Here is a 23,596-nt window from a genome sequence, read left to right as displayed (position 1 = left end):
TAAACATGTACTAAAATCAGTCTAAATTTTTCTGTTTCACATTTCAAAAATGATGAAATTTTCTTTTCTAGAACAAATATCTTGTTTACTGGAATATGACTTGGAGTCATTTAAAAGGGATTACTTTAATCTCAGGTATACATGATTGACAATTTTCACTATTCAAAAACTACAGCACACCTTTATCAATGCGTTAAAATTACAACTTTACTTATTCTTTATTGATTTAATTTGTCAATACAACTACCGCTCTCAGATTCCGTTAGATGACGGCTGTCAAAAACCTTTGTTGAAAAATGTATCTTACTGTGAGAAACAAAGGGAGGTAGACAGATGTGCAAGGTATATGTGCCTCTCTCCATGCTGTACCTGCTGGATTTGGCAGGAACACGTGCTGTTATCTGACCCCGTTATATCTTACCCTGGCTTAAGGCCAACCTGCCCAGGCCAAGCCAGGCACATCGGATTAATATCTGCTGGCCTGTTACGTGGCTCTGTCCTTACATCACAGTCTTCTGCTGCTGACTGGACAGTGAAGCTGTGAAGTTTAAGACGCGTGTCAAATTGCACACAGAAGCACACTGTGATGCCAGGTGAGTATCAGAGGTGCCACACTGGATTTACTGACAGAATAATTCCTCATATTCCTCATATTTCGCTTGCAATTACCATTTACTAATTCAATACATCAGTGCCAAATGCCACACTCCATAAAGACTTCATCAATACAAAAATTCTCCATTGATTTCTCACATATTGAGATATTGAGCTCCTTTTTAATGCAGCTCATGCTTGTGCAAGTTCCTGCTAATGCAAGCTATACTGGATCACAGCCAGAAGCTTCAGGGTGCCAAAGTGAGAATCATGGCATGAAAGAGGCAAGTGATTGAGTAACGCTGTATTATAGACTTAACTTTTAGAATTTTATCTTGAAGGCTGAAGAAAAGGTGGTGTGGAGGCCAAATCCAAGTAGCTGTGGTAATTCAATTTTAATGCATTTAAGAGAAAAGAAAAACAAGTATTGAACATAAAACAATAAATACTGCTTGATGTGGCTTTCTGTGGTTACAGCATGTTTTTGCTGAGGTATTGTGTTGAAGGTTTGCAATTTGGACTTGGCATCTTTAATCAAAGAAATTTGGACATATTTTTCAATTCTTCCTAAATTTTTCGCTAGGCAATTAAAAACTACACAAAAACTATGCACATTATATTTTATCATGACAATAGAGAAGCAGCCTCGGGGCCCTTTTACGCTTCCCTCATTTCATTTCCATGTCTATTGCTCTCAGAGTTCACTTACATTTGGCTGTGCATCACCATGGCAGCGGACACTGGCCCTCATGTCTGACTCAGACATCATCCAGAGCATTTCAGCTCTGAGTGAGTCATAATGAGTCCCACTCTCCGCTGCTACAGCGCTGAAAATAGGCTCACTTTCCTCCTTAAGATTTCTCTAGGGAGAATGTCTGTGATCATCTCTCAAAACACTCCTTTCATTCTGTAACAAACATGTCCCAAAATAAGAGACAGCTAGGACAGTTGGGATCCAGCGAAGGCAGTTTTAGGCAGTAATAAAGTGTGGATAACTGCACTTTTACAGATATACAGAGGAAAATAATATATGCACACACACGCACTTAAACTGCACATAAAGCAACCAGCTACACTTACCTACTCTTCACCTACATGCACTCATAACCTAGAGAAATTAGTCTGAAATTGCTGACTGCATGCAAGACTGATAAAAACCACATCTTTTCAGTAGACTGTTTTTGAACAAATGCTATTTGTAGCTGTCTAACCACCACTCAAAGTAATGCAAACCATGAGAGTTTAGAAACTGATTCTGGTTTTTTTTTTAATTTAGATTAAGCAATATTTAAATTACACTCCCTTTGTTATCTATGGCAGCTTTGTTAAATGGAAGTTAGTTACGCACCTGAATTTTAAACAAGCTGTCAGTTTGCACTCTTCTATGTAAGCAATGCAAGTCCACAGAGAAAGCCTATAAACACAGGTCATGCAGAATGAGTTAATATCACCTTGAAAAAGAAACTGTAAAACTAAGGATTTTTTTTCCTTGTGTGTGGTGTGTTTGTGTGTGTGTTGTGTTTTTGAGACACAGCCTCCAGGCTCATGGTTCTGCTAAGTAGGAAGCATTTTATTGCGATGGGAGGGGAAGACAGAGGGAACACAAGGAGAGAGGGACATTTCCCTGCGTGAAATGTGTAAATGAGATTTGCTAAACCTGGGCATGACATTCATCCTGGGTTCCACGTCTGGGGAAACTAGACATGTCTGTATCTCCTTTTCCTTCATTTCTGAAATCCATATACTTCAAATAAGATTTGCTGGTCTGTCACTCATATAGACATGGGTAGTTTACCATTCACACAACTCGCCAGGTGCTACCTTAAAATACTTCTTGGCCACTTTTGCAGCCTACTGCGACAACCTCGAGGCTGAACTTTACCTCACTGATCAATTTCAGACATCAGTTAAGAAACCAATAGATTAGATATTTTTGCAGTACCCAAGCTACAGGCCCTTTATGCAGCATGCCATACCAGATAATAAAATTCAAAAACAGAGAACTTAATTTCAGTCCTTAACAAGTCTAGTTTATGGTGCAACCTATACGGCTTTGTAAATATTTTTTTCCAAATTGTTATTGTATAAACCTGAAATTTATGTATAAACCTGAAATTATGGCCATCAATCGTATTATGCATGCATAAGAGAAATGGTGTAATGCTGAGGAAAAACAAAACATAGCCGTCAACACTGGATGTGAGATGTGGACTAAAATCACATTTTATACCCAACAGAGTTTGCTGAGTTAGCGTCATAATTTATCATATAATCAATTTATAAAAAACAGAGGTTTCGATTCAACTGATTAAAGACTAAAGATTTGGATTTCAACTCTTATTCACAATCCATACTCCTGCTTTTAGTTGTAGTGTATAATGTAATGCAGATTTGCAGATTATGCAGAGGAGTGCACAAAAGTTGGTGACAAAGGAAACTTCCTGCATTTATTTTTAATTTTAAGCAAGAACCGTATTGGAATGGTGCCTTATGTAACTGTGGAGGGATTGGGGGGAGGGGGGTGTCCTCTAATTTAAAGTCAAATTTCTCTCTACACTACCTACTACCTTATTGCTAAAGATAATCCTAAGAATTGCCCAGTTATCAGCTATTTTACCCAGTAATTCTTTGTATGGATCAATATAGGAAACTGCATACCTGACCAATTTCATGCACAGGTTAAATATGCTTTATTTAAAAGAAATTTTAGATCAATGTTGGGTAATTTCAACACACAATGCCTGTAACTAACAGGTAACATTTCCATTACAGTGACCAACATAACATGTAGTTACATGATTACCCAACAAGCAGTTTACTTGTTCAGTTTGTGTACTTTTTAATACCACATATATTTTTGCGCGTTCTTTTAATATGCTTTCTGGAGGCATGCCATTATCTTCTATTACACTTTGTTAAACCTATTTATGTAATTATATGCAATTAGATGTCACATTGCTATCCTTTCAATCTCAATAAATCCTTTCACGTCAATAAAAACAAAAAATGCTTTCTACACAAATCTACACAATCTGTGTGCACGCAAAGATTTAAAGTGGTTCCACTGAGAATGATTAAGTATACGGAGCACAACTGCGCAAGAAAGAGATATCTTTCTGTCCAAGAAAACCACCCTGTGTGCTAAAAATAGGTCCATTCAGAGCAGTGTGTAAAGAGGATCTGCTACAGCTCTCCTGGCAAAAGAGCCCATGCTCCCAATCCACCCCACCACCCTTCCGATGAGATTTGCTAACCTCGTGCAAATGTGCCAATGACCGAGTCTCCTCTCCCCTTCAAGACCTGTTAAGGTCTCCTAAGACAGTGATTAACATCATTACAAGTGTTACTTAAATCTCCTGCCGGAGAGGAAGAAAAGAGCAGCACTATGCTCATAGAAAAGATACAGTTTATAGCACTTAAATGTTTGTCTGATTAAATAGTATTATAAATACTGATGACATTTTAAGATATAATATGTGCAGCGAGGCTAATAAGAGACTGAGGGATATGAATCGAGAATGCCAGAATGAAAGTATAATCAGGCAAAATGAGGGAAGTCGATCATTTATGGGTGTCCGGGGCCTTTCCAATGATTCCAATGATTTGAGATAATAAGAATTTTAAAGAGACAGACTGCATAAAACTGCAGAGAAATAATGGAGTCAATGGCTGGAAGAGGAGAGTGTGATTGGGATTAGAAGGCAATCTGGATTAGGTAGAGGATCTGCGGCTCATGCTGCTGCTACTGCAGGCATCGGATGACACATGCACAAAAATGCCAAGTCAGGCTGAGAGCCTTAGACAAGAAATGCATGAGCATATCAAATGGCATTTGTGCTGTCATTTGTCTTTTTTTCCCACAGGCTGAGTTTATCTCTTATAATATCTCAATTTTCACAAATAGAAATCCCTTCAGAAGAGGACAAGATGTATATAGCATACACTCAAATTACACATTGTGTAATAGCTATTTGGTTTAATATCTATAAAGTTAACAGAGCTGTGGCACACAGTCAGATATGTATTCCGTCGTTTTCAATACAATTGGCTCGTATAACAAGCAGCCTAATAATACTTGAAATAACTTAATTACTGTTCACTCTCCGCAGCGCTCTAATTATAGCCTTTACAAAAGAGCAGCAGTAATGCACTTTTAAGTGTAATGGGAGTTTACCTAATTAGGCCTATCACACACACGCATGCACACATGCTCAGACGCAGTTACACACTAGTGAGTAAACTGTCATTCAATAATTAGTAATGGTGATGAAACCCTCTATTACCATTTCATTTACACACCATCACAGGGCACAGTGTGCTGACCTTTGTGCTTGCAGACAAGCCAAGCTTTGCTAACAGCTTTTAAAACAGTAATATCTTCATGACACAACTGTAGCACGGCACAGCATGATACATTAACGGGGCTATCGTTTTATTTCGCCAATCAGTTAAAAGCCAGTACTGTATTTTACCATTAGCCACTCTAGTAATGACTTGTGTTATGTCTCTATCAGTAGTGTTAATGAGTGGGCAGGTGCGGTCTGACTACTGCAAATAAGAAGGCCAGTCAAACAGTCTAATGAGATGTGAATATCTCTCTCTCTCACTAATAAATATATATATATACACACACACACACACACACACACACACACACACACACACACACACACACACGTCTGTATTACAGACCTCCATAATGGAGGTGTTTGCTCTTTTTAATCAAAGAGCTGGTGGGGTGCTGTAACAGTGCCCCTTTGAGGTATACAGCTAACCACACAATCACCCACACCATCCACCCCTCACAATCTTCATCAAGTCAGCACTTTTTTAAGCCTCAGCAGATGTACCTCGCTTTGCCTGGATACAGTTGTTTGAGCCTATGTGGGATCAGAACATAGGCTCCCTGCTGTGAAAGCAACATTTATTTAATATCAAAACCATGTGTTTTACATTAAAAAGCCTCACCAGGATATGGATAAATGCGGATAAATGCGGATAAATGCGGATAAATGGATGAATTCATAAAATGATTTTCACATGTGACTTTTAAAAAGAAAAAGAAACTATGGGATAACTTTCATAGCTATATCTGGGTTTTTTAACCGTCATTTAACTGATATGAATGTCCAAGAGGCCAGGGCCCCCTGGGACCTCAAAAAATTCAGATTTTCAAAAAGAAACAGTAAGCAAAGCAGAAATAGAAAACAATGATGTCGAATTAGGTCAAATTATGAACAGAGCAAAAAAAAAAAAAAAAAAATTCAGTCATTAAGATGACGGTTAATAACAACAGTCAATAAGTTACAATACTCCCTCTTAAACATTGAAGAGCCACTGCCCACCATGCTGAAAATCCAAATTCGGCCCCTATCTGATGCTTTTCCTAGTTGTGTTGAGTATAGTAGGTAGACAATGATACTGTTATTAGGTAACAAAGCCTCTGCACCATTAACTCCTAGTATTAGAGTAAAGTAATGTAGTGGGGGTCGGGATCCATCTATCCATATATCCATTATAAATTTTTTGCTTCAAATGGAGTCATCGGGAATTTGCCCACTCACTAACTGGCTACTTCTGCTGTAGTTTTTCTTGTCCGTCTTCAAACATGATCCTGAGATCACTCATCTGTGATTTCAAAATATCAAAAATATCATTTGTAACCTGTCCTCGAGGAATATTTTCAGGCGTCTCCTTGATTTAGCAAACAACTGACATAATTCCATCTAAACATTTTGGGTCTCTCTCTAAAGTCACTCTTCTGAAAGAAATGAATGAATTTGCACTGTCCAGGTCTTGACAGATCAAGAACATCATGTTGAGACGGTCTTTTAAAACCCGATCAATATACATGAAACATCCATTTATTCATTTTACAATTATCTCCTTAACGATTAGATAAGCTTACACATATGTAAAAACAAATATAGCACTCAGTAACATCAACACTAACCTACAAACTCCAAGCAAGTTTTATATTGTCATGCAATTTCAAAGAAACTGAGCAAACGATTAGAAGCTCATCAAATAGGCTGCATCAACTACAATGACGCACACTAATAATTGTGTATAGTAAATATATGTTTTCAGTTGTGCAGCATGATAGGCCATCCTGTACATAGTCTCCATTTGATGCAAAGCCTCTAGCTCTGTCTGGCTTGTGGAAAGAGCAAAACGAGTCCATGTGCTATCTGACGGTTTATGAGCGTTCATGCTGTGAGAGAAAAAGACTATTTTCATTGGTTTTAAAATACTGTCGATTAAAATTAGCATAAAGAAGCACCCAGCTATAACCAGAAGTGACGACAGTCAAAAATTTAAAGTGTGAACAACTGCTCTTTGTGTGCTTATGTGTCTATAAGAATAATTACATACCACATTCTCCTATTGCAATAGAATCAGCATTGCAATGTACACAGAAACACTACCAGGCAATGCACAAATTACTCTTTCTGCTAATCCCCAATACAACTATGCATGCCATTGGCCTTAGCACTGAGGACAAGTTAACAGACCACGTGCAACATCATAGTAATATAATTTATCTAAAATAAAATAGTGTAACCATGGCCATCTTACATGTGTGATCAGTTTTCCTCTGTGCACTTGCTTTTTGCTCCATAAGGTTTTAAACAACAAAGCTGTTATCGGCTGAACTATACATCTAATGTCTACACTTTTGTTTGCCATTCACAGGCAACTAGCTCGCTAGCACTATCAGTGTCTATATCTAGTATTTTGGAAGCTTTCCATCTGATATGCAATCACTGTACATTCACAATGCAGGCTGGCTCACCATCCAATCTTTGCATTTGGTCAGAAGACATCGTTTTATTTTTATTATCTGAACAGTTGATTTATTGACTGTAGACGTAAAACCATTTTCAACAAATAAAAAAAAAAGAACAACTTCTGGAGCATAATTCACACTCTAGCTTTAATATAAAGGTCAACAACTATCTGTGTGTGCTGTAACCTGAGCTTCTCTATTTTATGCTTTGATAACTTTGTGTGCATGTTAGTGTAGTCAGGTCACTCCCTTTACAGCTGCTGATGAGAGAGTGAAAATGAGATAGTAGCCAGTGCCCAAAGCGAAGGATAAAAAGACATGTAGAATTACATATTTCATTCATTAAGATCCAATGTGTGATTTAAGAGCTTAGTTTTTTAACATACGGTATGTGCACTTGTGTAAGTACATTTTCATGCTTTACTGCTTTCCTCTGTTTTCTCAATCACCCTGTGTGCATGTTTGAACAGACACAGAGAGCAGAGGAGCGCAGCAAAACAGAAATATATGGTTTCATCATGATTGTGGACTCGACGTCAGTTAACTTACAGAAGCATATCTCATCCAGCCGTTGTATTCCACAAGGCTGAGCAAATGATAGCAACTGCAAGGTTGTTTTTTCAATTTAGTGAAGTGTTATGGGTGGTCAGACATGTGGCAGATGTTCATTTCTGTCTGGGTTGGAGATGTTTATACTTTAGTGCAACATCCAGTGGTTCTGAATCTCTCGTATCACACCTAAGGGGAAGAAACATTGTCAATGCTGTTTTGAGGTGTCTCTTTTATTTATGTACATTTATTTGGGCTCTGGCTGTTGTCAGTAAAGCTAATGTTGCACCAAAACCACCAATACTTCATAGCAAAAGCACAGTCACCCGTTTCTTATCATTACTTCCTGTTAATTCTGTTAATGTGTAAAAGAGCATAGATATGGAATTTTCCAGTGCACAGCAGATATTACAGAACAGAAATTGGAGAAAAAAAACGTTTTATATATTGTGATTTCTTTTTCTGTTTTCCATTTGGTTGGGATTATATGTATTCACTCAAATGTTCGAGAAGGGTGTTATGAAGACTGCGAGCCAAGTCTCATCTAAACACTGGACAACATTGATGTAAGTGCTCCATAATAATAATAATTAATCAAAACACATTTCTGAGTAGAAACAGATTGTCCTAATGGAAATATTTTAGCACGTGTGTCACTACCAAACAGAGCAGCATCTGTTTGACTGGACTTAACAGCGCTGAGGTCATCTTCCCATGTGAATGCTCTCATCCTGAAGATTGTCTGAAATGCCACTAGTCTATGTATGGACATTTCAAGCTTACAGTGAGAAGAATACACATCCACACATGGGGATGGTTTGCATCATTGACAGTAAAAGGGTTTTGTTGTTCTTTGTGGCATTAAATTCATGTAGACACTAATTTTAAGAGAAATAAATATGAATGAAATATATACACTACAAAATGATTCCCAGTGTTCTGAAAAATAACTAACATTTTATCCACAGCTGTGTTTAAGTTCTGAATTATGATTCAACCCCAAGACCAGCTCTGCTAGGTACTGAATATTACAATAATCTGAATCGTATGCTATTGACTTTGTAGTCAGCAGATTTCAAATCAGTTAAAGACCTATGCAAGGTTTTGGACAGATAGCCAATACACAATGAAGCTGTTCTGGCAGCACATGGTAGTCCAACACCTTTCTAAGACACTTTTAATTAGATTTTACCTTGCAACAGAAATTCACACACAGAAAACAAAACACTTTCGCACAAACACGGAAAACAGAGTGTTTAACTAATATATCTAATACGAACATCTGGTTTATATCATTATTCTTTTATTCTGAGCGAATACTCTGTAACTAGCTTTCCATTAAAAAATAAAAAAATCAAATCATCTAAGACTAAATTTGCAAACACTGATCTTTTTCTTTCCGTCTTTAGGAAGGTTTCTGCAAGCGATTTGCACATCAGAAGCTTCTATCTTGATATTGCAAAAGGGTTAGCCTCCTTCATCTGTGATATAAAACAGCAACAAAGCAAACTACATACTATCAACTAATATTCCTATTTTAATTTTTGAAGCAGTGATCGCAAAACCCCACTCTATGCTCCGTTTTTTGTTTTTTTGGCTTATAGCCACATTTGACAATACTAAACACATTTTCTAGCAACACAGAAAAACTCCAGAGAATTTCACCCTATGGAAACCAGAACTGACTACTGCTAATCTCACACATTTGGCAATTCTGCACAAGTCTTCCTTGACCTTTCTTTTGCTGCCAAGTCATCACAAACACAGAGTGAACAGTTTCCAGCCTTGACACTGAGTCAGACACAAACCACTAACAGCATGCATACTTCTACACAGCTACAGTGTGGCAGACACACAGCAAACATCCATGGGGTCTACAATTCATTAAAAAAAATGCAAGAGGCAGTTTTGGGGTTTTTTTAATCACAGCGAAGGATTTTCCAGATGGCCTTCTAAATGGGGCATTCTCGTGCTTATGTTAGCATGCCAAATTGCCGGCCTGTAACTCAAGCTGCACGTCCAACAAATATTTCATTATGAACTAAATCTATAACAGCAGCGGGGTTTTTATTCAGGCAGTTCATGGTTTAAAAAATTCTTATAAAAAAATATAATATGATAGTACGGCTGTTCGTGCTGTTAGCAAGTGTACAGGTATAAGGTCAACTGGTTACAAAGTTAAAGACAGGGAAAACTGGAGTCATGACTGGTGACACTTTGGTCATCTGTGTCAAGAGGATTAGGAGCAGCTCGTGATCCCAACAAAGCCATGTGTCATGGCCACTGAGCTACACACTCCAGCGAGCACTGATCCCCTTAACTGACTCTTTTAACTGCCCCGGCAACTAAGGCGAGCTGACAGCGGAGCTATTTTCAGGCAGAAATCACCCTGGTTTGCACAGGGCCACAGAGAGAGGGGGCCATGGCCCATGCCATCGCTTTCCATTAGGAGAGAATGCAAAACACAGTGAGGACCTCACTTTGCCACTTTGCAGCAGAGAGCAACCTTTTGCTCACGACAGCTCCCACAAACAGATGAGGGACAAATGTGTTGTGACAGCAGCTAATAAGTTGCCTGTGATCTGCTGGTAGTGTGTCACTGTGTGTGTGATTGTCACTGTGAACACGTGAAGGTCCATGTGTTGTCTATGTTTATACTGAGAGTATGTGCTTTGAATAAAGTAGCAAAACACGCCAATAAGAGATAAATAGAGCTGCTAAGAAGGGTTGCATCTTGATACATGAATGCATGATACGCATTTGACATGCTTGATCAGCCTCTGTACTTTTGTATGACAGATTAAAGAACCAATGGACTAAAATAGCAAGCAGGAACACAAATAAAGTCTCTACAAATAGCCAGGGGCCGTCATAAAACACATTAGACTGCATACCAGTCACACTGATTAGCTTTTCCTACTGTTTAAAGTATAGTGTTGCAGGGGTTATTACAGCATCCTATAAAGTTTCCTGAAAAGAGCTATCTAAGCAAATCTATTACTATTCATGCAGAGATTCCATTTGCATTTAAATGTGTATCACTATTTTCTTCAGATCCATCTATTCCTGGTCAGCTGATGTTAACAAGCATCCATACAGTCATTATAAATAGAGCAAACAGTTCAAAAACCAAATGGCAATGCCGTTCCAACTCTCCACTAATGATCATCCGTCCCTAATACATGAGCTCATGGGCTAAAGTATGACCTTGGTCACCAAACCAGGAGGTAACCCAATTACCTTATGCTCTAGGCACTCCATAGAAGATATATTTACTTCAACTCACCTGACAGGGACACAGAGTTTAATTTTCACTGTGGGGGCCTGAATCAAAAAAGTGTAGCAAACGACATGACAGATAGTTTTTATTTTTTTAATTAGACTCTTTTAAGTTCCTCTTTCAAGTGACATCTCTTTCTGCCTTATTTAGAATCATTCAGCTGTAGCACAATGGTTGCCCGTGCAGAGCTCTGTGATGTAGTTTTTCTATACTGGGTGCTCATATGAATACTGTATCATACTAAATTGAGGCTGGAAATTTAAGCAGTGTTGCAAGAGTGCGTCATTAGAGTTGTACTGATGAATAAATTGCAGAGGTTAAATTCTGGTTTTGAACATATCAGTCAGTTACACCTTTTCTCTTTTTATAATTTCCAGTACTAACGAGTCTCTGGTGCAGGAGAGATGGCCTGGACTTAAAGAGCCAGAAATGAGCAATGCGAGTTAGAAAATTCATATGTAAATGGTAACTGGCCTGTATTTGTATAGCGCTTTACTTAGTCCCTATGGACCCCAAAGCACTTTACATGTTCAGTCATCCACCCATTCACACACACAATCACACACACTGGTGATGGCAAGCTACATTGTAGCCACAGCCGCCCTGGAGCGCACTGACAGAGGCGTTGTTACATTTGATCAGTGATGATCAAATGTAAGCCATTTTCAGTGGCTACATTGTTATTGTTCATAAAAGTAAAACTCTAAATATCAGTGCTCTCTTAGGGCTGCACAATTATGAACAAAACAATTGTTACAACTGACTTTGCAGAGACAGATTATTTATCAAAATTATTCGCTGACTTTAATGACAAAAAAAATATTTGATTGGTGTGTCATATGCTGCTGCATTCCTAGTCATGTAGAATTGTTAATGTAAAAATAAAATCTGGGCTTCTTATTCACCTAAATTTGGTGGATCTCTTAGAAGGAAAATAAGAAATATGCATATAACTACAAAAATTGTACTAAAAATTAACACCAAATGAAATCATCAGAGGACAGCTTTCACCTGCATTGTCCTACATTTCTGTTAATTAAAACATCTTTGCAGAGTCCATCTTCTAGAAGTAAAATACACAGTTTTCACTGTACCTGCATGATGGATGTAAACAAAATTCAAAAGTAGTCCACAGCTGTGAAATCCCTCTACATTTCCCCTGCATTGTTTTGCATACAGCGCAATTATTGCCACCGAAGCAAAATAATTGCTTGGGGGGGGGGGGCAATGCAACTTGTGTCCACTATGCTGACCATTTTACAGAAGCCTTCATTACTTGCAGTGTTTAGTGGACATGTGTGTTTGATCTAATTGAATGTGATGCACTGGTGATTTCACTTGTCTTTGTGAGCTTATGTGATGTCCGAGATAATGTTGAACATTGGACATGTCCACATTAGAGATCTTTGCACTGTTTTTCTTGGCCTTATGCACTCATCCTACTGCACTTTGTGGTGTGTTTTCAGGCAGTTGAATAACTTCGCTGTGTTGCTTTGGGGTGCAGACACAATTCTACACAACTCTCAGCATATGATTTGTTGTTGGTTAACATCACTTGCCTTAAATCTGAGCTACTTTCAAACAGTCCAATTCAAGGGATGAGCGCTTCCCCTTCCCCCTGCTGTGCCAAACATTTACATTTTTCTATCCAGGCTAGTCTAGAAAACTTTAAACTGTATGTTGCAGAGAACAGCTTTGATTGGCACATGTACTCTAGGCACATGGTCAGGTGCTGATTTACAAAGAACTTGATTTGCTTTTTCTTTGCGTTCTTACTGGTGGAAGACACATTTTTAATATCACTCGATCATCTTAATTTAATTTTGGGAAGTCAAAATCGTGATTGAGATTAAAATTCAATTAATTGTGCGCCTTTATGTTCTATTCAAGTGTGACACTGAACTGCATAAACACAAAATTCAGCCAGCATCAAGTTATTCACACCTATGCTTTCTACTGTCTAATAATTTATTTTAGAAAGTCCGTACAGTCAAATTGGAAGCTGCATATTCTATATATTCACATACTTTGGAAAAGAGACACACACACTCACAAGTGTGAGGAGAAGCAACAATAAAAAAAGCTTCATCTACCTGTGCCAATATGACAGTAAGCCAGCAGGCACCTTCCCAAAGACCTGACAGTAAACCAAAATGAAATAGAGCTATTACTGATGCTATTAGTTACAGCTTTGTTTGACAAGTCAACCTGTCTATCTTGATACAGGTCTGCTCGTGAAACAGAACAGAGCAGGATTACCAAATATTTCATTATTCAATCTGGACATTATTTTTATGTTATTCTTTCTCCAAAGAATAACAGACAAAATGCTTTCTGAATACACTTTATATATCAAATTAGCTTTAAAAAAGCAGCTTCCTATAATACTTAGGGATGCATTACAGTAATGAGATTACCACATCTGCTTGAGATGCTCTGCCATCATACTCACCTCTCTGCAAAGCAACTGTCTCTAAAGACACTTTCCTTGAAATGCTCTGGCGCGTGGCAGTGAATATTTGTGCTGTCAAAGGATTAAAACATCACACCATATCTAAAACTATTATAGCTACCACTCTTCCAATTTATTTTACTTTCCTGACACAGCTGAGCAGATTTTAATTTTCTCAACAAAAAAAAAAAACAGCAAGAAAGAAAGAAAAGCAGTAAAGACTTTTTAAAGGTCACTATTATGAGGTCTTTGAACTGCCATAACTGCACTCTTCACACAGGAAGCCATTTAGTTATAGCAGGTTTAATTTGTTGCATGGGGGAAAAAAACTGGAAGCCATTTGTATGTGTGAATGTGTAGTATTTGACAAGGTGCCAGTTCTCAATTTATCCACTTGCAAAGAGCACATTGTAATGTGCTGTTTAATGTGCATATTACAGCTATTTGCACATTGTGCTGTTTCTATGATAAGGCACGCTGGCATTTTGATTAACCTGCGCTTTAGGAAACCTGCAGAGGTTTGGGACAGGCTAGCCCTCCTCCCTCCACAACCATCAGCCCACCTCCACTACCCCTCCATATCCGGAGGAAGGGTGCGGGATCGATGGCATGCCGGGATGCTATTAGAGCTGAGGCAGCCAGGCAGCTACAAGTTCAAAAGCAAAGTGTGGGAGGAGAAATAACACAAGGTAATTATCTGGGCCCCGCTAGCTACCGCCAAGGTAATCTGTAGAGTGTAGGACGAAGGGGGGTTGCGGAGGTGGTGCTCAGGATGTCGGTCCATATTTGGCTCAACTCACTGCACTCAGTTCAATCCAGCAAAAGCTGATGAAGACAAAAACTTTCACTTTACTTTCCTCACATTGGTTTGCATTTTGATACATTACCTATTATATCACCTTTCACTGGATTGTGCTGAACTTGAATGTTAATCGAATAAATTATTTTATAAAGCTGTTTAAATATACTCTTCAATATTTAAGAGGCACCGCAGGTAATAATATATATAAACAGAAGACATCCCAAGCTTTCACACTGCAGCTGAAGCCACATTGCCAAGCAATGCCATCTGCTTTTTTACAGTTATCTTAATAATCACGATGAGCAAGAAGTAATTAAGCAAGTGCACCAACAGCATCTGGACAAGTCATCACAAAGTCAAGAAAGTTCCACTTACCTGATTTGAGCTCGCTCAGGTTGATTTAACAGTTTAGCAAACATGAAATTCATTCAAATCTGGAGCCAGTAACATTTGCACAGATTTTAATTTTCGGATCGTTCATTTGAAAGTGCACACAAATTCAGTCAAAGCAATTTAACTTAATTTGCTTCCTCTGTTCCTGAATGTTTGTCATTTGTGTAATCAAATATAACAGCAATAATCACTGGTACGACTATTCCACTCCACGCATAAAAGCTCACTCCCCAGTGACTCATTTCTAATGGAAAGAAAACACAAATTACCACATCGAGGGAGGAATAGATCGGTCTGTTTTACATTCATGAGAGATAAAATAAACTGTCCGTAAAAAATAGAGTGCACACAGGTACAGGCATTAACACACTCACGTAGACGGCCCCTTTAGAAAACTGTAGAGAACAATTATAAAAACTGCATGCTCAGCAAGCTAACTCCTACAAGCAGTCATAGGCTTTGCGCTGCAGACTTATTTTTGCTTCCAGTGCAGTTAATGAGTTAAAGGTCAGTAGGCTGTTATGACACCAATTAGTGCAATATTTCAAATCAGCACTGGTGCTCATCAGCAGTGGTGGGCCGATGCTTTGAGATTTCAACAGAGCTAATTGGAGAATAATACGCACGAGGCGATTCATCATGGTGAGGGATGCAACTGAAAGAATCCCTCAGGGTCGTTTAGAGGTCACAGACTGCACTTGAGATAGTGTCACGGATCAACGTGGGGGTAAGGGCACAGCAAGTATCCGTGCAGGACCACTTTAGGGTTAAGTGCACGATCAGATTCAGCACATTATGAATCAACACTTGTGTGTCTTTTACAAAATGCGTGGGTGCTGAGCTGAGACTTTTCTTTCTCTCTTGTCAGAGGCTATTCATGGGCGCTTTTAATTTTTCGTTCCTCCTGACGGGCCATTTCAGAGAGCCATTTATGGTCTGAACACTGCCTACATTAGTCAGTTACTCCATACACAGCTGGGCACACTGCCGAGGGTGGATCAGATGCTGTGACTTTTGACTGTCTGGTCATCAGCTGACCTTTAGCAGAAAGACACCTTACAACAGCTGGAGTCTCTTCTGTGCACAAATGTCCAAACAAAGCGCCAAACAAAAGGCTGTCTGCAGAAGTAAGTAGCAAGCTATGTTAGTTACCTTTCAGTCTGACATTTTAAACGCTCTTTTTGAAAAATGGCCTGCTCAAAAAGAACAGGTAGTATGCAAAATTAAAAATAAAAGCTTGGGATTAACTGCTCACTGAAGGGTTTTTCATCAGGTTGAAACAAATGTTAAACCTTTACTTTCTTATTCCTGGGAATACAGGGTCAATCTGGGGATTCAAACAGGCAAATATACTTTTGCCACCTAACTTCCTTAACCTTTATGCAACAGCTGACTGAACTCATGATGACCTTATATGCCACCGCAGCTCTAAGCCTCAGCCCACAGGTCAAACTGTGTCACCTCATTCTGTATGATGTATCACTAATAAACAACGGGGCAGGCGAGAGGCGAGCACCCTTTAACAAGGACAGAGCAGTGGTCCATTTCCACTGATGACACCTTGATGAATTAACACTCCAGAGGAATCGATGAATTCACGGCCGCAGTGGCCTGCTTGCCAAACAGTTGGTCAGGCCAGTGTCGGTGGGACCCACGATCCCCAGGCGATGTTTCTGTGAAAATGCACCACTTATTAGAATTATCTACTCTGCTAATTAACAACAGAGAATGGAGAAAAAATAAAAAAGGACAAAAAATGCCCACTTTCTGCTTTCTTCAATTAGAAAAAGGTTAAATGACAGCGAAAGTGGTCTTGTTGCATGTTGTGATTTGTTGTCTGCTTATGTGGAAACACCCACAGTAAAATTAAAAACTAATGTTTAATGTTGCCACTGTGAGCTTGTTAGAAAACCTCTGCTCTCTGAAATGTAAGCCTTCATGCCCCATTGCTTCACAGTGCAGCACAAACAGCCAAACACTGACAAATGCCCCTGTTCAACATTAACAGACTGCACTCAGCCTTCCAAGGTGGCAACATTTATCATTACAGCCATTAATGTAAGATATTTGTACAAAGGTTTTGATTTGTCAGTAGACAATAAAAGCAGACATGGATGAGTCAATGTTGGATTTAAAAGGCATAAGTTGAGGTTCACACCAACTGCAGGTGGTAGACCAATGTATGTGTGGAAATTCTAATGGTTTTATTGTGCTGAATACCTCAAAGGGAGGAGGTGATGTTCTATTCATTCTTATAGAGGGTGTGTATTCATGTGTATGTCAAAGGACTGTGATAAGAGACTTTAATGAACCACCTGAAAGAATTCAGATAGTGAGCATAATCTAACTGTCGCCTAAGTTTGCATGGTCACAAAGACTGTTATCCTACAGTACTATTGCACTATTACAATTTATACAAGAATTTGTCACAGCGGTAACTGGGGGGAAAAAGCAACTAGCTCCATGAGCAAAGGGTGTTTTTGCTACAGGTCAATTATTGCACAGGTCCATCTTCAACATCCTTTGTCCAATACATTCACCATCCCTCCTCTTGCATATGTCCAAACCATGTCAGCGTTGCCTTTCTAAATTGAGCTGTTCCACTGCCCTCCCTCCCATTCCCACACGTATCCACTGACTTTCATTCCTCTTCTCTCCAGAGCATACCTCCACCTCTCCAAGCTCTCTTCCACCTCCTCCCCACTCTCACTACAGATCACGATGTCGTCTGTGAACATCATAGTCCACGGAGGCTCCTGCCTGATCTCATCTGTCAACCTGTCCATCACCGGTGTGAACAAGAAAGGGCTCAGAGCTGATCCCTGATGTAATCCCACCCCCACGTTGAACCCATCTGTCAATCCTACTGCACACCTCACCACTGTCTTGCCCTTACATACTTCTCTGCCACTCCTGACTCCTCATGCAGTACAGTTCTTATCATCACTTTATTATATGCTTTCTCTTAGTCCACAAAGACTCACAAAGGGCCACCAGCCAGTGCAGTCCTAGTGTCAGTCACAAACCAGAGGGATGCATCAGAAAGGGCATATTCGCCAAATCAAATATGTAGATCATCAAGAATGAGGCCGCTAGCATTAAATGTGAAAGTAAAATTACTGAAGTAATAGTTGCTTTATTTGATCACAGCTGCAGAAAAATCCCCTAACTCATTAAACTGTGCAGACATTTTAGACATAAGTGCAAAGACTTCCTTCAGGTTAATACCCAATATCAAGTAGAGTTAAATGCTACTGTAACAACAAGCTGAAACTCAACCTAAAATAACTGCATTATATGATTATTAGTTTTTGATGTTAGTTTAATGCTTCAGACGCCCTTTCACCTCACTAAGTTGGAAACCCTAAAGGGTGATGTCTATTACTGTTAGAGCTGCCACGATTAGTCGACTAGTCACGATTACGTCGACTATCAAAATCGTCGACGACTGATTTAATAGTCGACGCGTCGTTTGAAGCTTTGTAAGATCACAAAAGACGCAGGAATAAGTAGTAGGATTTAAAAGTGTAATAACGGACTGAAACAGAAGATGGCAGCAGTGCATGTAAAGGATGCCAGCTGCCGTTAAACCCCGAAGAAGAAGAAGCTGTGTCCCAGAATTCATAGTGCGGCCCAGCGCAGTTGTCAACAATGGCGGCAGCTAGTTACTTTTAATATTACTCTTATTATTCTTTCTGGGTCACAAAATAAACGTTTAACATATTTTCAAGCTGTAAGTTTTACGTCCAATCGATGCATGATCTGATTAGTCGACTAATCGCAAAAATAATCGGTGACTAGTCGACTATCAAAATAATCGTTTGTGGCAGCCCTAATTACTGTACAGTCAAAGTCTGCTCAAAGAACTCAAAATTGATACAGCAAGCCATGACAAGCAACCCATTCAGAGCTGCCAGTAGCAGTCAGTCCAGTCATCTAGTGAATGTTTTTGATATTTGTTGTGGTTATTCTGCCTCTATCTCTTCTCTGCTCTGAGGCGTGCAGAGCCTCTCGGGCTGATTGACGGAAAGAGGTTCTGGCTCCTGCCAGAGAAGCATGATTGACATCCTTGAGATGGAGCACAGCCAGTGAGGATTTTACTGTCACTCTCGGACGTGCAGAGGGCTCCAAAATGGCAGAGGGTTGATATGTTTGAGAATGAGCGCTCGCATGAGGGAACTGCACAATCCACTTAGGTTTTGATAAGTAATAGGCAGTTCTACAGGTCCATACCACAGCGGTGTTTGATATTTTGCTTTGACTGGACACTTTAAAACAACTGAGGCATTAGAGCAAAAGTAACTACAGTTTTGAGGCAACAATGCTTTGCAAACTTGTCCTTGCAGAACTGGATAAGTGTCAAAGCTCATGATTGAGGACTGATAATGCTTAACACTAGACACTGTCCGATATAGGGGTTTTAAGAACAATACTAATAATAAGGGATTTAAACATAAGACATTGGCCAATATTTATTCTTTCAGGCACACAAAACAAGCAGATTTCCCAAGCATTTCTTATGAGCTGTTATTTATGAGCCATTACTTATTAACGTGTTATAATGTTGCAACAAGTTATGATTATTCATTCATTCATTCATGCCCTGCCTAACGCTCTATTGTGTTTGTGGCGTTCCAAACACGTGGGTTGCAAGCAGGTAAGCTGCAGAGCGCCCTCTGGTGGGCAAACAATACAATGTACAACACTCGCAACATGGCTGAAGGGTGTTTCGCCTGTCTCTTCTTTACTTTTCGAAATTTTAATTTTATTGGGCAAGAAATTATTTGCTGATACCAATATATCAACAAATAGCTAGGATCGGCTAATACTGCCTGCTGCCAGTATCCATCGTGCTCTTCTTAACGCCCCACAACATTAAAAAAAATGTATTGGCAAAAAAATGCAACTTGGCTTTTAAGCACTGGAAAATAAAACACACTGTTTCTTTATCTCAAAGTACCGGATATTTCCCACATAGCTCAACAGACAGGCAGGATCTCATCACTCAACACACACATACACATGTACAGACACACCCAGACCCAGCGCCTGCAGATGTGCAGCAGTGGGAGCCTGTAACTCACTTTTTTGTCGTCTTTCTGCGTTGCCGGCTGTGCATCCTTACTGTGGTTGTCAGTGGAAGGCCTGCCACCGGCATCCATCTGTCTGTCATCCATTTCATTCTGCTGATCGGCCCCTGACCGAGGAGAGCCCAGAGGGCAGGGCTCAGGCTGCTGAACACCACTTTGGACCTCCATCTTCCCCTGCAGTGCCTTTTAATGGTAGCACGAGATTGCAGAAAATAATGACGGAAAGAGTGGATAAATGAAACACTTGGACTGACTTACAATTTATGGTTGTTTTCACAAAATCTCTGCACCAGTGTTTGCATTCTGAGACATATCTCAGTCTGACATCACTATCGATTTCCAGTATTTATTATAGAAGTTGTTCGAGCTTTTCTGCATTATAAGTAATATCACTGAAACACAACTGTGGGGTAGATATAATCCTATCTTTAAATTTTTCATAAACAAGGGAGACATTTAGACATTTCATATCAATAAAGGCACGGGTGTAATCACTAATATTAAAAGGCATTAAAGCTGGAGTCTGTTTAGTTAAGTTAGCCTTTAGGATTTGGGTTTCATGCATGACTAACTGGGAAATTTGAGGACACTCAGTCATAGTTAACAAGTAAAAGGTCTGTCAAGGAAATTCCCATCAGGCTCTGGTTGCCATTCTCTCAGCTACAAATGAAATAATTAAAATTTAATAATAATGATTATATCACAGCACAAAATGATTTGCTATCCTTCCCATCACACTGTACTGTATCCTAACCTAACCTCTGACTTTCCACAATATTATTAGTCCCCATGTGAAAATGTCATTTTATAAAGAGAATTACCCAAGTGCTGTTAAACAAAGCATAAAAGTTTAAAAATATCATGAGCCTATTCTTTTTTGGCAAATTTTACAAGCTCCTCCAAATTTGTGGTCTTCTGGCATGGACTTCCCTCTTCAGCTCACCCTACAGATTCTTAATGGGATTCAAGATAGTGCAGGCCAGTCAATGGCATTCACTTTGCTCTAATAGAAGTCGTTCTTCACCAGGACTAACGTATGCATTGTGTTGCTATTGTGTTTTGGTGGTGGCTGCTTGAGGTTTTCTTTCAGAATCTTCACATGTCCTTCGTTCTTCATGATTCCTCCCACATTGATGAAATTCCCAGTTCCAGATGCACTAAAGCATCCCACAGCATAATACTCCCACCGCCGTGTTTCACCGCGGGGACTGGGAACGATGTTCTTTGGGTTTTACACCTCTCCCATCTTTCTCCAAACTAAAGCGTCTTTGTGGCTAAAGAGCTCCTTTATATGCTGGAAGAGCGTGCTTCCAGCATGCATAATGTTTCTCTTTCTTCAGTTTGTCTTGAAGGCGTCTCTTCTGCAAAAGCAGAGTTTATCTTGATCTGCAACCTTGCAGTCCACTCTTGTGCAGGTTTCAAGTGATTTTCTTCTTCCAGACTTGGTTAAGTCACTCACTTACATCTTGGCAGTTGTTCTGGAGTCTAAACACATCATTAATCACTAGTTTTCTTTCAAGAGTCTTTGAAATCTTTCTCTTCCTATCTCTGCTGGGCTTGTTCTGTACACCGTGGCTCTCTTTGAGTTTCTTAATGATACTTCTCACTCCAGTTGTCGACACTTGGAAACAGTGTCATAACTTTGCATATCCATCTCCTCCTTTGTGAGCATCAACAACTCTTTTTCTCGAGTTAACTGATTTATTTTGTTGTTGTCATGAGGCTTTCTCAGGTGTGAGCTCAAACCTTTGCTGAAGTGTTTATACTGTGTGTAAATTGGAAGATAAGATTTTACAAGCTTTGAGCAACGTTAAAGCACATCATTGCACAGCAGTGGTTTGTGCTATGGCTCAAAAAAAGGTGAGTTTTTCAGGGGGCTAATAACCCTGGTCATTTTTTTTTTTTTTTTTTACCCAGAAATTATTCTGTTTTTATTCTGTTTTAGTTCTATATTTTTAGAAATAGGATGCTGAAAATCGCTTACTCTGTTAAAAAGTATTTGGGAAGATTTTGAGAAAAACTTTCAGTTTGGGGACTAATAATTCTCTCCTCATCTGTATGTGTTTGTCACACTGAGAGCACTTTAAAAAAAACTGGATAAATGACAGATGTTTTTTTTAAAAAATTCAGATTAAACAACATGTTTTAAATTGTAACCTAGAACAAAAAAAAAGTCATTCAACAGTGTGGTACATGCAAGGAAGCATTATCTCAGTAGTGAGGACTTGTTTTTTCAAGTCCCCGAACAATAAAGCAGAAGACAAACAAAGTAAAGACAAGTGACCTCGTTTGAAGGACAGATCTGAAATCAGCATCGGGTCGATGTTTAGCATCTGAGTTGCTTCATTTTGCATTCTGGGGGCCATTAATAAGTTATGAGGTCAGTTGGTTGTTCTCGCAACTGAGATGAGCTGCCTCATAAATACATGTCCTGAAGGACCTTTCACTGAGCATTTTAACACTGCAGCCTAGTGAAAACTGGCACAGACACACACAGGTGAACTTCACCTGTTGGTCCCCGTTAATGAACCCTTGTGATGCAGATCTTCCTCGAGTATTATCATTTAATTGTTAGAATGCAGAAAGGCTACAAAAGCACTAAGTGGGACTAGAAGTGACTAACTCTGCAAAGATTATCTTAGCGTGTGGCGTGTCAAAGCATAAACCTCTTGCAGGTCTCTCTATGTTTGGCACCTAGCAGGTGAGGCCTGAGGTCAGTGCAACATTCAGTGTTCAAAGTTCTTCTTCAGCTGCTAAGGTCTTCCGTTCACGCTTACAGCTAAAAATGAAGCTGCAGCTAACAGTGGACGTTTCACTTAATGCACACCAGAGCAACTCAAACATTTTCTAACGTCGTCCCGACTTCAAGCGACACAAACATCCTCCCGAGGGGGTTGTCCCTCCTAGCGCCGTGCCTGTGATATTACAATGGCTTCAACAGCGTAACGGCAGCGGCACACCAACACAAATAAGTCGCAAAAGAATGCCGAAATACCTCTGTCACTTCTTGGCTCCTCGTTATGTCAGAAGCATATCAAGAGGAAGATGCGGTAGTGCAACTTGCTTTACATCTCTGTTGTTGCTCTGACGCGAAAAGCCACAGCAGTCTGGGGCACAACAACAGGCAACCGCTTCATTTAGTTGTATGAGAAGTTATTCCGTCAAAAGCTAGCCGCAAGGCTTTGAGACACTCAGCTCGAGCCCAGGAGGCAATGCACGATGTCAAAGCCACACAAGCCGCTTCAGCTGCTGCTGCTGTCACGGCGGGCGTGTCCCCGCAAGCTGTCATCAAACAAACCCACCTCCCGGTTACACCGAGCCCGTGTCAAAAATGCTGCCTTCAGGTACACCTCGAAATATCCGAGAGAGCTGACGTTTGACATCGCTGTTGTAGAAAAGTTGCTATAAAGCAAGCCGATTTTCATACTGAAAAGTAGCAAATAAGATTAAAATGTTAATGTAAATTTTTGTTATTTTTCATAAGAAATGTAGCCATTTGAAATCGTAGCGTGTGTCCTCTATGTTGCACTTTTTTCGCATAAATGGCGAAAAGAAAGCAGACATACTAATCTGCACTAAATGAGAGAACAATAAAGCTGCTAATTATAACTACTAGTTCTACTAACAATTGATATGTTTTTCCTTC

General features: G+C 39.5%; 1 protein-coding gene across 5 annotated transcripts in view; it reads right to left on the bottom strand.

Annotated features, from left to right (window-relative positions):
- Positions 1–23,272, bottom strand: part of rbms3 (RNA binding motif, single stranded interacting protein) — a 301,392-nt gene extending 278,120 nt beyond the window's left edge. For 3 of the 5 annotated variants that reach the window (XM_039605517.1, XM_039605518.1, XM_039605521.1), the window contains exons 1-2: positions 22,946–23,194; positions 19,945–20,133 (exon numbers count right to left, since the gene is read on the bottom strand). In XM_039605517.1, coding sequence (XP_039461451.1) covers positions 19,945–20,118 — 174 coding nt within the window. In that variant the 5' untranslated portion in view covers positions 20,119–20,133; positions 22,946–23,194. Of the gene's footprint in view, positions 1–19,944; positions 20,134–22,945; positions 23,195–23,252 lie in introns of those variants that run through there. The other 2 variants (XM_039605523.1, XM_039605519.1) reach the window with 2 other exon arrangements.
- Between the last annotated feature and the right edge of the window lie 324 nt (positions 23,273–23,596).

Source organism: Oreochromis aureus, linkage group 22, assembly GCF_013358895.1.
Source record: "Oreochromis aureus strain Israel breed Guangdong linkage group 22, ZZ_aureus, whole genome shotgun sequence".
NCBI classification, from domain to species: domain Eukaryota; kingdom Metazoa; phylum Chordata; class Actinopteri; order Cichliformes; family Cichlidae; genus Oreochromis; species Oreochromis aureus.
Note: the sequence above shows the minus strand (reverse complement) of the source record. Positions and strands in the feature narration are given on the sequence as shown.